A 14,444-nucleotide genomic window follows, 5' to 3' on the forward strand; every position below is an offset into this window, starting at 1 on the left:
CTTCCTTATAGGAAAAAGGGCCTTCGAGTGCAGAGGGTTAACTGATTTTTTACTCGATTTTGAATATCGATTTTATCAATAGTTTAACATTTATTACCTTGCAAACCGTTCAACATCCGAGACAAAAATATTCCACAAACCACTTTCTCACATCTATCAATAAGTACACCTAGCCTAAAAAAAAGAATCGGTGACACAGTGTTCGAAGTTTCGCCATTCGAATTCAAAACTCCTCGTACGCGCGCCTCCGGTGCCAGAATTTAAGTAGCACGAGTCCGCGAGCGGTCAGACATTCGGAAGGGAGCGTTTACTTTCAGTTTTATGTTCGTAATTGAGCAACTATCGGAAACAGCCAGTGGCGATTGGCTTTTACGATTGCCGTAAAATCGCTCGGCACGTTGGATACTTACGTTGCAACACAGTCTGCAACCGAACTCGTCTTTCTTCTCGTCTTACCTTCTCACGTACCATCGAACCTCGCGCGTTCCGTTTCGTCTCTCCACGATTCCTTCGCAAGTTATCATAAATTTTACAACGCATACGCGCTCCCGCTGATACAGTCAACAGGGCATTTAACGTGCCAGAACGGACGGTATCTCGCGTGAGAAATGACCCGACCGTGGAGAAACGTCGGTTTCGCAATTTTTCTAAAGGCCGTTGCAGTTTCTCAAACGGGGGCTGGAACTATTGAAGGAGAGGCCAGGTAAAAGGCGAGCACAGGCTCGCCGCGTGAAAGCGTAACGATATTTCTCGCGAGAAGACGCCGTTGGTGGCTCGCTTTCGTTAACGTGCAAACTTCGAGCGAGCTTTTATATATTCTTTTCTCTTCTCTTTTTCTTCGTTCACAAGTCCTATTTTCGCGGGTGCTTTTAGTTAAAGCAGGACACGCTCGGTGATAAATCGTTCACAAGTTTGAAAAATAAAGCGGGCCCGAGAGGCTGGACGAAAGAAGGATGGCTGTAATGAACAGCCTCGTGAATTCTCAATGTTTGCAATTCCACTCCTGGCGAAGAAGGGAAACTACGAATACGCCTCGTTTCACGGTCGTTTATTAAGCTCCGCTGCTTTTTCGTCCTTCGAGAAGCGGGGGTAAGATTGCTGTGGAAGTACTGGATGGAAAGTTTGCATAATTATCGCTGTGACGACTCTAAGAACTGCCTGAAATGGGAATATATATTGAATTCACACCAGTCGATTTTAACGAAACTTACGTGGGGGTTTGTAGCACCTTTCTATCTACAATCGTCCACTAACACGATGTCATACAATAGAAATCTCCTACCATACGTACCTAAGATCAGATTCTCTCTGGATTTATAATACGCTACTAATCTTACCTACCCCCAATTTAGTTATTGAATTCACTATGATTTACTAAAATACTTCTAATCAAGCTAGTATTTGCAGGATTTCCAAATACCGATGCATGGTGGACTGTGCATGGTTTATTACCTGTTGGTGCTCGGCACCATATTGCATGCGGAGCAGGATTTTGCAAATTTTTCCTGCTTATCGTACTTATGTAGCCATTAGCTAGCAAATAATCATGTATACTAATGTTTATCATATTTTTTCAGAGTGTAAGGACTCACGTTTTACTCTAGACAACTCTAGTCACCCCTTCTGCTACAACTTACAGATAGATGTCTGTTTGAAAAAAAAAAAAATATCGACAATCGTCTACTTTGAAGGAGTGAAAGAATTTCTCATCCACACAAGTCAATTTTAATGAAACTTATCTGGGAGATAGTTTACGAAAAAATATTTGACACGTATCTTTTTTTATCAAAAATTATCAAAAATAAGTGGAGACTTGGAAACATATTTTCTGAAATATCTCGAAAATTAAAGAGTCCAAGAAAGAAAAATTTGTTTTCAATTGTATTCTCTGGAATGTGAAATTTTAACATACGAAGAATTTTTTTAAATTACTTAATGAATATATTTAGAAAAAATGTTTTACTGGTAATTTTTCTTATTAAAAGTTACTCGATTCTCACGTAAATTTTTATATGTGAACTCTTTTGCGCTCTTTTGTCTTGAAGAGCACGTTTTTCCAAATTTTTCTTAAGAGAGTTGAGTCCCGCGTATTCCTTTCCGCGACGATACATCGAATTCTTACAGCGTTGAACGTCAGATTGAAGTTATGTACGAGTGGAAGAAGGCGAGAGAAGGTATTGAAAAACCATAATACGTAATACATTTCCGGCGGCTTATCGCGTTTATCCGAAATGATCGCTTCGCCTACGATACTCCTACTCCGGACCTCGTACGAACGATTATTTCTACTTTCGCCAAGCGTATTCTTTCGCCTTTCGCGAGTTGTGTTACGAGGCTGTGTATATATTCGTCCTTTGTTAGGGAACGCGATTTTTCTTCCACTTACTTAGAAAGCACTTCGTCGGTCGTATGAATTCTCGAACGAAGCAACGCGAAACGCTGGAGGGAAAATCAAGAGCAAGGGGGTTTTCGTTCCCGCGACTTCGCCGAGCGAACCTTCTTAGGTAACGTGGAAATAATTACGGAAGCGGAAACGCAACAACGTTGTTTACCCGAAAAGAATGTTTAAACATTGAGACGTAATAATAAAACCGGTGGACATTCTTTGGATTTTTAATATTTCGAAAAAATTGCACACTCTTACGGTGTATTTTTAGGTGAAAATTCATTATAAACCATTGTGAGATAATGTTGTTATTGTTTGTTTATTTTCAGCCTCATGGCTGTGAAAAGGACTTGGCTTCATCCATTCAGGATATATTTTGTGTTGTCACTTACAACACTTGTTCTTATTAATAATTTATGTTTTTATTCATAATTTTGTCTAACTATATTATCTATTCCTACTTTCCTTCGTATTGCGTTCTTTTTCTTCTTCCTTTCGATTGCACTTTTTCTCTTTGGTATTATCGTGCTTCCATATTAGAGCTCTCTCTCTTTCCTTTTCTTTTTGCTTCTTATATATTCTGCAGACTTTTTGGAACGGCTTATGGCTTGGCCTGCGCCTCTTGGCGAGTGACAAACACCAGACCCGAGTACCCATCGGTTCAGCCCATCCATATCTTTGCCATTCGACGAGAGTCGGTTCTTAGCTTCGGTAATAGACGGACACCGAAGAGTCCGAAATAAACTACTTTGCACGACATCCTGATTTGAGTAAAGTTTATTAGACCACCTCCTACAAATTCCATCTAACCATTTCACATCCTTTCTACCGATCACCACTTCCTCTATTTTAAAACAATGTCAATCTTAGCAAAATTAACAAAGCAACGTTAATTCCTCTATATTCCTCCAAATTCTGTTTATTTTCATCGACACTAGAACTGCCAAACCCGTCAAAATGACGGATTTCAGATTTCTCACTTTAAATTACACAAATTATTAAGATACTTTTGTAAGAAATAATTATATACGCCAACATATTGTGGGTTTTTTGGTATGAAAGAGTGAATGTGGGGAGAGATGGGGAAACGGAGAGAGTTGGTGTGAATGGCCTGGGAAGGAAGAACGAATGGAAGACGATCGTGCGTGGAGCGTTTGTTTATGTTTAGAAAATAACATGGGTTGTCAAGTCGATCGCGGCGTGTGTGAATGTGTGTGTGATTGACCAGCAAACACATCAAGGGAGCGAATTACAGTTTCTTGTGACAAATAAAGATAATAATAGTGAAGAGCACCGGCGACGCGAGGGGTACTTTTAACTTAATATACATGAGGTTGGTGAGGAACGTCGTTGCACTGTTTTCACCTCAATTTATTAAAATATAAGTGTATGGTCGGCGTACAATATGTCCGGAAAATACAATCGTTTACTTCGTTAATTGTCCCGGCGGCAGCGGTTCGGCGGGTACGTCGCGATGGTCGGTAAAGGAACAAACTGTCCGGAGGTGTAGGCGAACTGGGTTTTTATAAGCGAATTACAGTTTCTTGTGACAAATAAAGATAATAATAGTGAAGAGCACCGGCGACGCGTGGGGTACTTTTAACTTAATATACATGAGGTTGGTGAGGAACGTCGTTGCACTGTTTTCACCTCAATTTATTAAAATATAAGTGTATGGTCGGCGTACAATATGTCCGGAAAATACAATCGTTTACTTCGTTAATTGTCCCGGCGGCAGCGGTTCGGCGGGTACGTCGCGATGGTCGGTAAAGGAACAAACTGTCTGGAGGTGTAGACATACTGGTATTGTTAGGACAGGGAGACAGGAGTAGCGATAGAGATAAAGATAGAAGTGGAGAAAGTGGTGGAAACGGAAAATTCGTTCGTCCTCGTGCGAACCTGAATGCCACATGTGCGCTTCTTAGGCTACTCGAGGACGAAGGCAAGTCTTAACCCGGGGAGAGACAAAAGAACGGAAACTAAAATCTGAAGGAGTTGGAAAAGAGATAGTTCGCGTGGAAGAATAGAACGAGGTACGACGGTAAGGGTTTGTTGACGACGACGTACCCGCCACATACATAAAAAGTAATGTAAGAAAATCGGTCCCGAAGACGGCGAAGCGAGCGCCTTGAAGCCACGCCCAGCGCGCTCGGTGGGGACGACTCCGCCCCTTTGGGCCTTTCCCTGGGCCTGTTCGCGTAGGGGTGGACAGGGCGACGCGTCCTCACTCTTCACGAGACCCACGAAGCACACTTTTTGCGAACGACGCTCAGATAACGCGGATATAGACTTTTAATAATATATACTATTGTAAAAACGTAGACACGTTTAATTAAATAGAGTACTTTCTGACAGTAATCAACAAAATCCTGCAATATCTTCCATTGATAATTCTAATTTCGAAGTTCTTTATACAGTTCTATCTAAGTATACCAGAAGAGAAATAATTCACCACGTTCAACTCCTGTTGTTCTAGTGTTAAAGAAAAAGAAATTCAACTTGCGAAGTTTCGCGTTAATTCTTGTCGAGCATCGACAGAATGCAATTACAAGAATAATTTACACCGAAAAATTTATTTCCACTCTCGTCGCTGTGCCAGGCGCTGTCCAGTCTGATGGACGGAAACTGTTGGAGCGAAAGCGTCTTCGAACGCGGCGTGCATTCGTGTTCTAAGCTTCACTTAGAGAGAACGTGGAGGAAGAAAGGAAGAAAAGGAAAGAGAGAGAGAGTGTGAGAGGGTGGGTCTCTTCGAAATATCGTAAGAACTTTCGCGGAGCTTGTCGAAGGCCTCTCTTGCTCGCCGCGAACTTCGCTCGCTCGAGCAAAGAGAGGCGGGTAGAAGAGAAGCTTGGTAGGAAACAGTAATTTTTCTTTCGAGACCGCTTCGAGACGGGTTTCTCAGGCGACGTTCCTCCATCCACACACGTTGAGAGGGACTTAAGTGTGGCGGACGATGGTGTGGCCAGCGTAAGAGCGGAAGTATGACAAATTGAAACGACCATCGACACGAGGCGATCTCCAATCATATCGGCCACTATAAGCCTCCCTCCGATACCTCTTTCGAGGACCGGCCCGTATCCGTGCTCGCCGCTTAAAAGGAACGATATTTCTGTGCTACCAGTGTTCGATATTCTCTACACCGACTTTTTGTCTGGCCTCGTTTAATCCTGGTACCGCAGGGGCTGAAGTATTGGTTACGTAGCTGGCCATTTTTAGCGGTATCGAGCGAGTTTGTTTCTAATCAAATGGTAAATTGAAATACATTTTTCTGGGACCGTGGAAAATGTTGTATTTCTACGTTGACCTTTTTTATTGTACTCAAATAGACTATCGCTAAATTAATTAATTAACGAGGTAATTAACTACGTTATAAAAAATATTACGGGATTAGGCGAGGCTCAGGTGAGAAATCGAGAAATGTATTTTGCATTGGAAGGAAATTAAATTAGTTCAATTTTTGGTTCCTACTCTGAAAATTTGAAAATTGAGTTTTTTCTAATGAAATAGTAAATTGAAATACATTTTTCTGGGATCGTGGAAAATGTTGTATTTCTACGTTGACCTTCTTTTGTTTTACTCAAATGGACTATCGCTAAATTAATTAATTAACGAGGTAATTAACTACGTAATAAAAAATATTACAGGATTAGGCGAGGCTCAGGTGAGAAATTGAGGAAAGTATTTTGCATTGGAAGGAAATTAAATTAGTTCAATTTTTGACTCCTACTTTGAAGATTTGAAAATTAATTGTTTTATTTCTAATGAAACGAAGAATTCAAATACGTACATATTGTGTTTCTCCGTTGATGTTTTTCTATGTTACTCAAATTAGCTATCCCTAAATTAATTTAAAAAGACGATTAACCACGTAACAAAAAATATTACGCGGTCAGGCATGACTCAGGCAAGAAATTCAGAAAAATAATTTTTCACTCGCTCAATTTTTGACTGGCTCAATTTTTGACACGCGTAATTTCTGACTCGCTCAATTTTTGACTCGTTCAATTCTTCACTCCTACTTTGAAGATTTCAAAATTAAATAGTCCAAGCTAAGAAAGATTTCGAAAAAGTAGATGGACAAATGTTATATCACCTTCTCATTTCGTATAGATTTTTATACCGAATTCAGATCCCCATTTCAAACACACTTTCAAATTTTATGGAAAACCGTAATCATCTTCTCCCCAATTTCTTCCCACTTTCTTGGCAAAACCGATATCCCGTCGCTCTCAAGCTTTTTTATTTTTTCATTAAAATACTTCCCCAATTTACAAGATCACTTAACATTCATACAATGTAAAAATATCGAAATATTGGTTATAAATGCAACAAGATAAAAGTGATTAAAACATTAACGAATGGTAATTGAAAATATAACTATTCCTTTTTCCACACATTTTATAAACACCGAAGTATCGAGCGTGTTTCGATGCTCTAATTAACGAAAAACGATATTTCAAAGGCAAATGGGCTCGCCGCTTCCACCGCCGCCTCTCACCCAAAAATAAATGCGATACGTTTAAACAAGCAACATTAACCTTTCACCAAATTTATATAACGAACAATCTCTTCGTTAATTCGACGTAAGTGACGAGCATACTCTAAATAATGAAGCTCGGAACAACCGTCACGTATCGTTCACCATTTTCCTTCTTTCTTCTTTTTTTTTTTTTATTACAGCTCTCGCGTCAAGTGACACGTGTAACGAGAAATGGATTGTTTCGCGCATGAAAAAAGCCCGATAGAACGAACACCGCGGAACGAGATTTATTGCAATAACAATTTTCGTACTGACAAAACGCATTTTACCCGAGTTTACGCCACGTGTGTGCGCGTGCCGCGACCCTGCTGCAGAATGATAATTTTATTAAAAGTAGGAAATAAAAACAAAGCAGCATCGAGAACGACACGCTTGTCCGGTGTGATTAAAAACATTTTTGATTAATGCTGCGCGACAGGATCGATGCGGCTCGCATTTTTAACAGTGCGCGCGGGAAAACGTTCCGTTGTTTCTGCTCCAGCCGTTTTACATTAACGAAACAATTATCAACGTGGCAGACCGTATAGTTGTTGTAACGTTGCTGTTTGGAGCTTTTTTACCGATTAAACGGGATGAAACTTCTTTACCGTTCGAGCGTTTCCAATAATTCCAAAAAATTTTTACGAAATTAAAGATCGTTCCTTTGAGCAACAATCTCGGTGATTAATTTTAATTAAAATAAATGGTAGTATAGCTTGTTAAAAAGAAATCCTTTCTAATTCTTCTTCGTATTTGGAAGTGGAATTTATATTTTGAGAATATTAATAATATTCGTTGATAATGTAGATTTCTGCAGTATTGGAAATCGTGTGTTGATGTTCCAAATAAAAGTGATAAATAATTTTCGATAAAACGGATAAAATATCGTGGAAAAATTCAGGGAGCAAAGCGTTCTCGGAAACGATGGAATGTGAAAAGAAAAAAGAAGATTCGACATGATAAACAGTGAGATAAATCAATCAAATTTAACCATTCCCTTTGGAAGTCGAAAATTAACAGCGTGCATCTGATTGCACAGGTTGCATGTATATGAAAATTGAACCGGTAATTTGATTGTTACTCAGTCACTCGAACTTACGGAAAATATTGTAAAAAATACTGGGCAGAGGAACGACCAAAAGTAGGTTTATATGAAACGTACATTATTTAATTATACAAACAGTTGTATTGGGATATATTTAACAAGGATTTATTTAAACCTCGTAAATTCAAATCTATCAGTGTGTTTGCAATGTCTATTGAAAATTTTCAATTATTCCAAAGTTATTTATCACTTTTATTTGGAGATTTATTTTATTTGGATTAAATATTCATGTTGTGAATGAATATTTAAACGTACGAGAGTTTGTCGAGTTCTGAACACTTAATTTTGGTTTGAAATATAAAGACATTTGGAAAATGCAATTTTAAGCGCCAAAAGTCTATCGTACAAATTTTTTTCATTTACTGATACACGCTGATTACGATAAAATTTTGCACACAGCTAGAGAATGTTAAAATATTAAACACGTATTTCTTTTTTGCTACTAAAATTCACGTTTAAGGGATAAAATCACTCTCGAAACATAAGGGCTGGGAAACTATTAATTAAAATATCTCGAAAACGAAAGGACATAGAGAAAAATGTTAAATACCAATTCTGTTTGCTTCTTCACAAAGATTAGACACGTATTTTTTTTTTTTTTAATACTAATATTTACGATTAGGGGATGAAATCGCCTTCGAAACGTGGAAGATGGAAAACTATTAATTAAAATATCTCTAAAACGAAGGGACATAGAGAAAAATGTTAAATACGAATTCTGTTTGCTTCTTCACAAAGATTAGACACGTATTGTTTTTTTTTTTAATACTAATATTCACGATTAGGGGATGAAATCGCCTTCGAAACGTGGAAGATGAAAAACTGTTAATTACTATATCTCGAAAACGAAGGGACATAGAGAAAAATGTTAAATACGAATTCTGTTTGCTTCTTCACAAAGATTAGACACGTATTGTTTTTTTTTTAATACTAATATTCACGATTAGGGGATGAAATCGCCTTCGAAACGTGGAAGATGGAAAACTGTTAATTAAAATATCTCTAAAACGAAGGGACATAGAGAAAAATGTTAAATACGAATTCCGTTTGTTACTTCACAAATATTAGACCAGTATTTTCTTTTCCTTTTTTCTACTAATATTCATATTTAGGGGATAAAAATCGCCCTCGAAACATAAACGCTGGAAAACTGTTAATTCGAAGATCTCAAAAATCTGAGATTCGCAATTCTTCACAAAGAATAACACTTTGTAAACGAAATTTCAGCCACTGAAATATCAAATTTACATTCACATCTCCGTGGAACGTACCAAATAGAACTTTGAAGTATCCAGCAATCCTTCTCGATAATAGCGAAATAGTAGAAAAGCCACTTACACGGTGCCGTTATGTCTACCAATGGAGATTAGTCGATGGATCTGCAGCTCGACTCTCTGGCCAGTGTCCGGTACGAACCTGTAGGTACACCTCGAGGGTCCTTCAAGGGGTGGCGACTTTATTTGCCCAAAGCTATGATCCGATTTGCTCAGCAACTGTCTGCTGTCCAGCGTTATGTTGCACACTGAAACAGAGGAGAAAGAGAAAAAAAAAGGGAAGTCGGTAAATCCATTCTATCGACAAGATTTCAACGAAAAATCTATCAACTCTAACGTTTCAAAGAAATAAAACATTCAACAGAAAATATCGTCATTTCTAAACGGTGTACATGTCCATTTTCCTTCGTTCGCTACGGCAATAAACTATTTCCAGAGAATATTATCGATTGTGTCGATAATCCAGTGCAGATTACGCGTAATAACGTTACGAATGAAACTCTATCGCGCGATTCGCAGGACCGCGTGCATAGTTTATCATTCTGTGGATGGAATGTTTGAATCGTGTGTGATTGGGATACCGTGTTTATTCCGAAAGGGTATTTCGCCGATTTAGGCGAGCTGTACGAAGTTAGTTCTGCTTCGATTCGATTCGATTTTTCTTTTTCTCACTTGGCGTTGATCCACGAATTTGGCAATCGATCCTTTCTTATTTGGACGAGGGTGAAAAGAGAACTCATTTCGAAGACACCTGTTGCACTCGGGTGATAGGAAGGTTATACACATTCACACTCGTCGATGTTAATTAAATGTACATAGTAGAAAGTTGTGACGTAAATTGAATTTTCCTTTTTTTTTCTTCTGTCCCACGTGAAAGCTTTTGGAGACGATATCGGTTATCTTGGATATATAGGTTACTCTATCAGGTTTATACGGTGATGTGACACGGAAACGGTGACACAATCTTTTAATATACTGCCTCGTAATTTTACTTTCCGCGCACGTTTCACAGGATAACGGAATCTCCATGTAAGGCGAGGAGAAAAATACCGTCCCACTGTCCCATTATCAGATATCTATACATCCATTGTGTTCCAGCCAATAAATGATTCCGGTATTCTCTACTCCAGAAACTTTTCGCCAAGTCATCGTTTCCTTGCACACCTAACACGCCTGAATGTCTTCGTCCGCTATCTCGGGCGGAGATTTCTGCTAAGAAATCTCGGTAACGAGTTCACTGATAATCTCAAGATGAAAAGCGCTCGTTTCTTACACTTCTTTTTCTATTCAAAGACCAGGCTTATCAAACCGAGTTTGTCACGGAAACAGAACTTTGATAATTTCGAAAATATCGCGTTATCAAAGTTTAATTAAACGTTTCGAACGATATGACAGTAATCGCTTAAGTTTCTTTGAAATATTGCTCGTCGAGGATTGTGTAGGGTGCGGTGAGAAGTTATGTACAAGTGATTCTTTGTGAAGAAAATTTCAAAGAAATGTGAAGTGAAATTTTCTCACGGGAGGCTTGATTTTTGGGGAAATTTAGTTTGGAAAATTTGCTGCGTGTTTTATGCAGTTTCAACGAGAGAACATGTCGAAGGGATAATCACCGATATTGGTGAAACTTTGGGATATGGTAGTTCTGAAAAAAGTATTCGACACGTACTTTTTTATGTGGGCAATCGTGCACAGTTGAATTGTGAAGATGGTAGATGTATTTAGCCTAATTTCTCGAAAACGATTAGAGATAGAGGAATAGTGAAAATTGACGAATCTCGTATTTTTCGATAATAAACTGGAAAAATACAAAAGTATTTATTATTCCTAATTTTTCAAATTTTCAAATTTTTATCTTCCAAATTTGAAATTCTCTAATAATTTTCGTGATATTACACCAAATATCTTTATTTTCACTCATATCTGAGGGTAATTTTCACCCCTTCAATGTGAACGATTAAAAAAATACGTGTCAAATATTTTCTTGAGCACTGTAACATATCAAAGTTTCATAAAAATCGGTGATTATCATTTCCTTTTTAAATTGAATCTACCTCAGTACGCACTAGGGCTATTACTTTTAACCGGGTATCTGAGATAGCCGGTATTCGAGTACCCATGAGATACCCGGGTAGATGAAAGTAACCCGATCGACCCGGGTATCTCACGAGTACTCGAATATGTACATAAGACAGTCGAAATCTGGGAGGCCGCTACCGTTGGCTTTGTCGGCAATTACTATTGCAAGAAATGAAACCAAACAATTGTAGGGCGTCTAGGAAAATGACGTACAGCAATTAATTACTTCATTGTATTCTTATTTGTTGCAAAAACATAAATCATATTGTAGATATGCAAGTAACATGAGTAGAGTACTCGAGTAAAACACACCGAGCATCTAAGTACCCAAACAGTCGAGGAATAATAGATATCTACTCTCAGCTTTCTCATCTCATGAGATACCCGGATAATTTCTGTTTACCCAGGTACTTTCTGATTACCCGAGTTTATCACGAGTAACCCGGGTATCTCTTAAGTAACAGCTCTAGTACGCACCTCATTTTCAAATCTGATCTTCTCAAAAACTAATCTGAGAAAATCCGTCCCGCAGACGGTGAAGCAAACCCCCCTGAAGCCACGCCCAGCGCGCTCGGTGGGGGTGACTCCGCCCCTTTGGGCCTTTCCCTGGGCCTGCAAAAACTAATCTGAGAAAATCCGTCCCGCAGACGGTGAAGCGAGCACCATGAAGCCACGCCCAGCGCGCTCGGTGGGGGTGACTCCGCCCCTTTGGGCCTTTCCCTGGGCCTGTTCGCGTGGGGGAGGACAGGGATCGGTAGGACGACGCGTCCACACTCTTCCCGAGACAGTCAATGTACACTTTTGCAAACGACGTCCGATTAACGTAGACACAGATTCTGAGTAAAATATATTGTTGTGGGCCCTACGCTGAGTCGGAGTAATTTTCTGACACTAAGCTTTTAGTTTTTCAAGAAGAAAGTTTATTCCATTCTTTTCTTTCATAAGAAATCATTTCTAGTAAAGGATAGGAACGATCTCGTTACGCAGAATCACGCGTCGAATGTTCGAATCTGGAATAAAGGAGCATTTATACGATGCGTCCTATTCCGAACGATACGCTTCGCCATTGTCTGCGCGGTGGAATCCGGGTCACGTGGAAGCGCAACACCGCCGCGAAAGAAAAATGCTGCGTCGCTTATAACGATTTTTCTTGCTTACATCGTTCCGTCGACGCCCGCCGAGACAAGACGGACCTCCGTCTTTCCCATTCGAGGCGACGAGCAGTCGCGACACCGACACGCAACACTTCCACTCACTTCGCCGCCATCCCCCTCGCTCGCTCGCTCAGTCTGAATCGATTCTTAATTCATCTACCGTTGGCTGGCATGTAAAACCGTTTCTTCCTCACCGTATCTTGTTTGATTAGCGGAATTAAGTGCAGAGGGAAATTGCAATTCGATGAAGTGCTTCTTAAATAGAATTGAATTCGTATTCAGACGAAATATTAACCGTTTGAGGGTTGACGACAGGCGCATGTGACTTTATCGGGGCAGCTGTTAGTCTTCGTGACGTTATTCGCGCAACCAGAAGAGTTAAAAGAAAAACAAATCCTTTATTTTTGCATACTTAAGGAATTGCAAGTTTTGAGAGTATAATTTAGAAATTTTGGTTTGATATCTTCAAGATCAACGAAGTTACGTGAATTTAAAGAAAAGGTGCTGAAACGTGTTTTTATCGAAACTGAATTTTTTTAAGATAGTGGTAATTATACTTCGGGAGGTAATTGACAGATATGCTTCAGATTTGGACGAGATATTCTTGAAAGAATTATACAACACCTGACAATTTCATTTTCCGAAAATATAATGCTATTCCTTTTTTACAATTAAACAAAAGGGAGAATCAAGCTGAAAATTGTAAACTTCTCGTTCAAATGACTGTCGTTTTCTAATAAAATGCAAATTCAAAAATTTAATATAATCTTCCTTATTCCACCTATTTTCAAAATTCGTTCAATCTTCTATCTCTAACTACACCTTTTATCCAATGGAAAATAAAAAATACCAGCAGCCCGCTTCTACTCGATAATAGCAACCACCAAAGTATCAAACTGTCAAAATATTCAATCCCCGTTTGATGGATAACTCGAGAAATTATCGCAAGAATTCAATATACCGAATTTTCACGATCAGAATCCCCACTATCCCTTCTACCGTGGAAAATGTAATCTTCCAAACAGTCTCGTCGATAATCAGCGAGAACAGCGGACTACAAACTTTTGTTCCCTTCTTTTTGTCCGACAAACAGGGCTATCAAATTGACGGCAATATATTTAAACCGGTTGATCGATACATCAATTAATCGGAAACTCGTCAACGACGCGAACGTTGCTAACTTTCGTCGAAGAAACAAAAAGGAAGAAAGAAAAAAAAAACGAAGAAGAGAAGAACGTTGAGAAATATTCGACACGCATCGCTCGTCGTCGACGTAGACGACGACGGGGAGAACGATGGCAAAGAAAGTAAAAGTAAGGCGCCATTAAGGGTCCAGGGTATGATTAAAAGGCAGGAGTGTACGTTTCATCCGCGTGTACAAGAAGAACTGAAAGGAAAAGAAAGGTTTGATGGATGGGACGTGGAGAAGGGTGGAGGCAATACCGTCAGACGTAATTAACGTGAGAAGAGAAAGGGGTTAGAGATGGATGAGGGGCAGAAAGGACTACTGACGTAATTAGTCACCAGAAAAGAAAAGGCTGAAACGTGGTAGTAATTTTTAGGGGCAGGGGGATTTATACTTGAGCAACGAAAGTCGGAGTGAAGTGGTGGTGCCTCTCGTTCGCAAACATTAGAAAGAAATCGTGTACCCAACTTTTTCATCCATCCGACATTTCCTCTACGACGTTATTTCCACGTTGTCTTTTGGGAATTACCAGATCGTTTCTCATCTTATAAAAGGATTTTCTGCCGCCTTTTTTCTCCCGGCTCGTTCTATCTTCGACGACACTTTTTCTATCCGTTTCTATGGAATTGTGGAACATTATCTGTGTCGATAATCCAGGGAGTTGGTCCGAAGGGACGAACTCTCCATCGGACATACTTTAATTCCCACTTGTTCCCGCGACACCACTGGCAGAAAATGCGAAAC

At 39.3% G+C, this 14,444-nt stretch overlaps 1 protein-coding gene across 1 annotated transcript in view; it reads right to left on the bottom strand.

The window, feature by feature from the left end:
- LOC108570387 overlaps positions 1-14,444 on the bottom strand; it is a 147,064-nt gene that overhangs the window by 115,771 nt on the left and 16,849 nt on the right. The window contains exon 3 of the mRNA XM_017932246.1: positions 9,349-9,532. Coding sequence (XP_017787735.1) covers positions 9,349-9,532 — 184 coding nt within the window. The remainder of the gene's footprint in view (positions 1-9,348; positions 9,533-14,444) is intronic.

Source organism: Habropoda laboriosa, unplaced genomic scaffold (genome assembly GCF_001263275.1).
Source record: "Habropoda laboriosa isolate 0110345459 unplaced genomic scaffold, ASM126327v1 scaffold77, whole genome shotgun sequence".
NCBI classification, from domain to species: Eukaryota; Metazoa; Arthropoda; class Insecta; order Hymenoptera; family Apidae; genus Habropoda; species Habropoda laboriosa.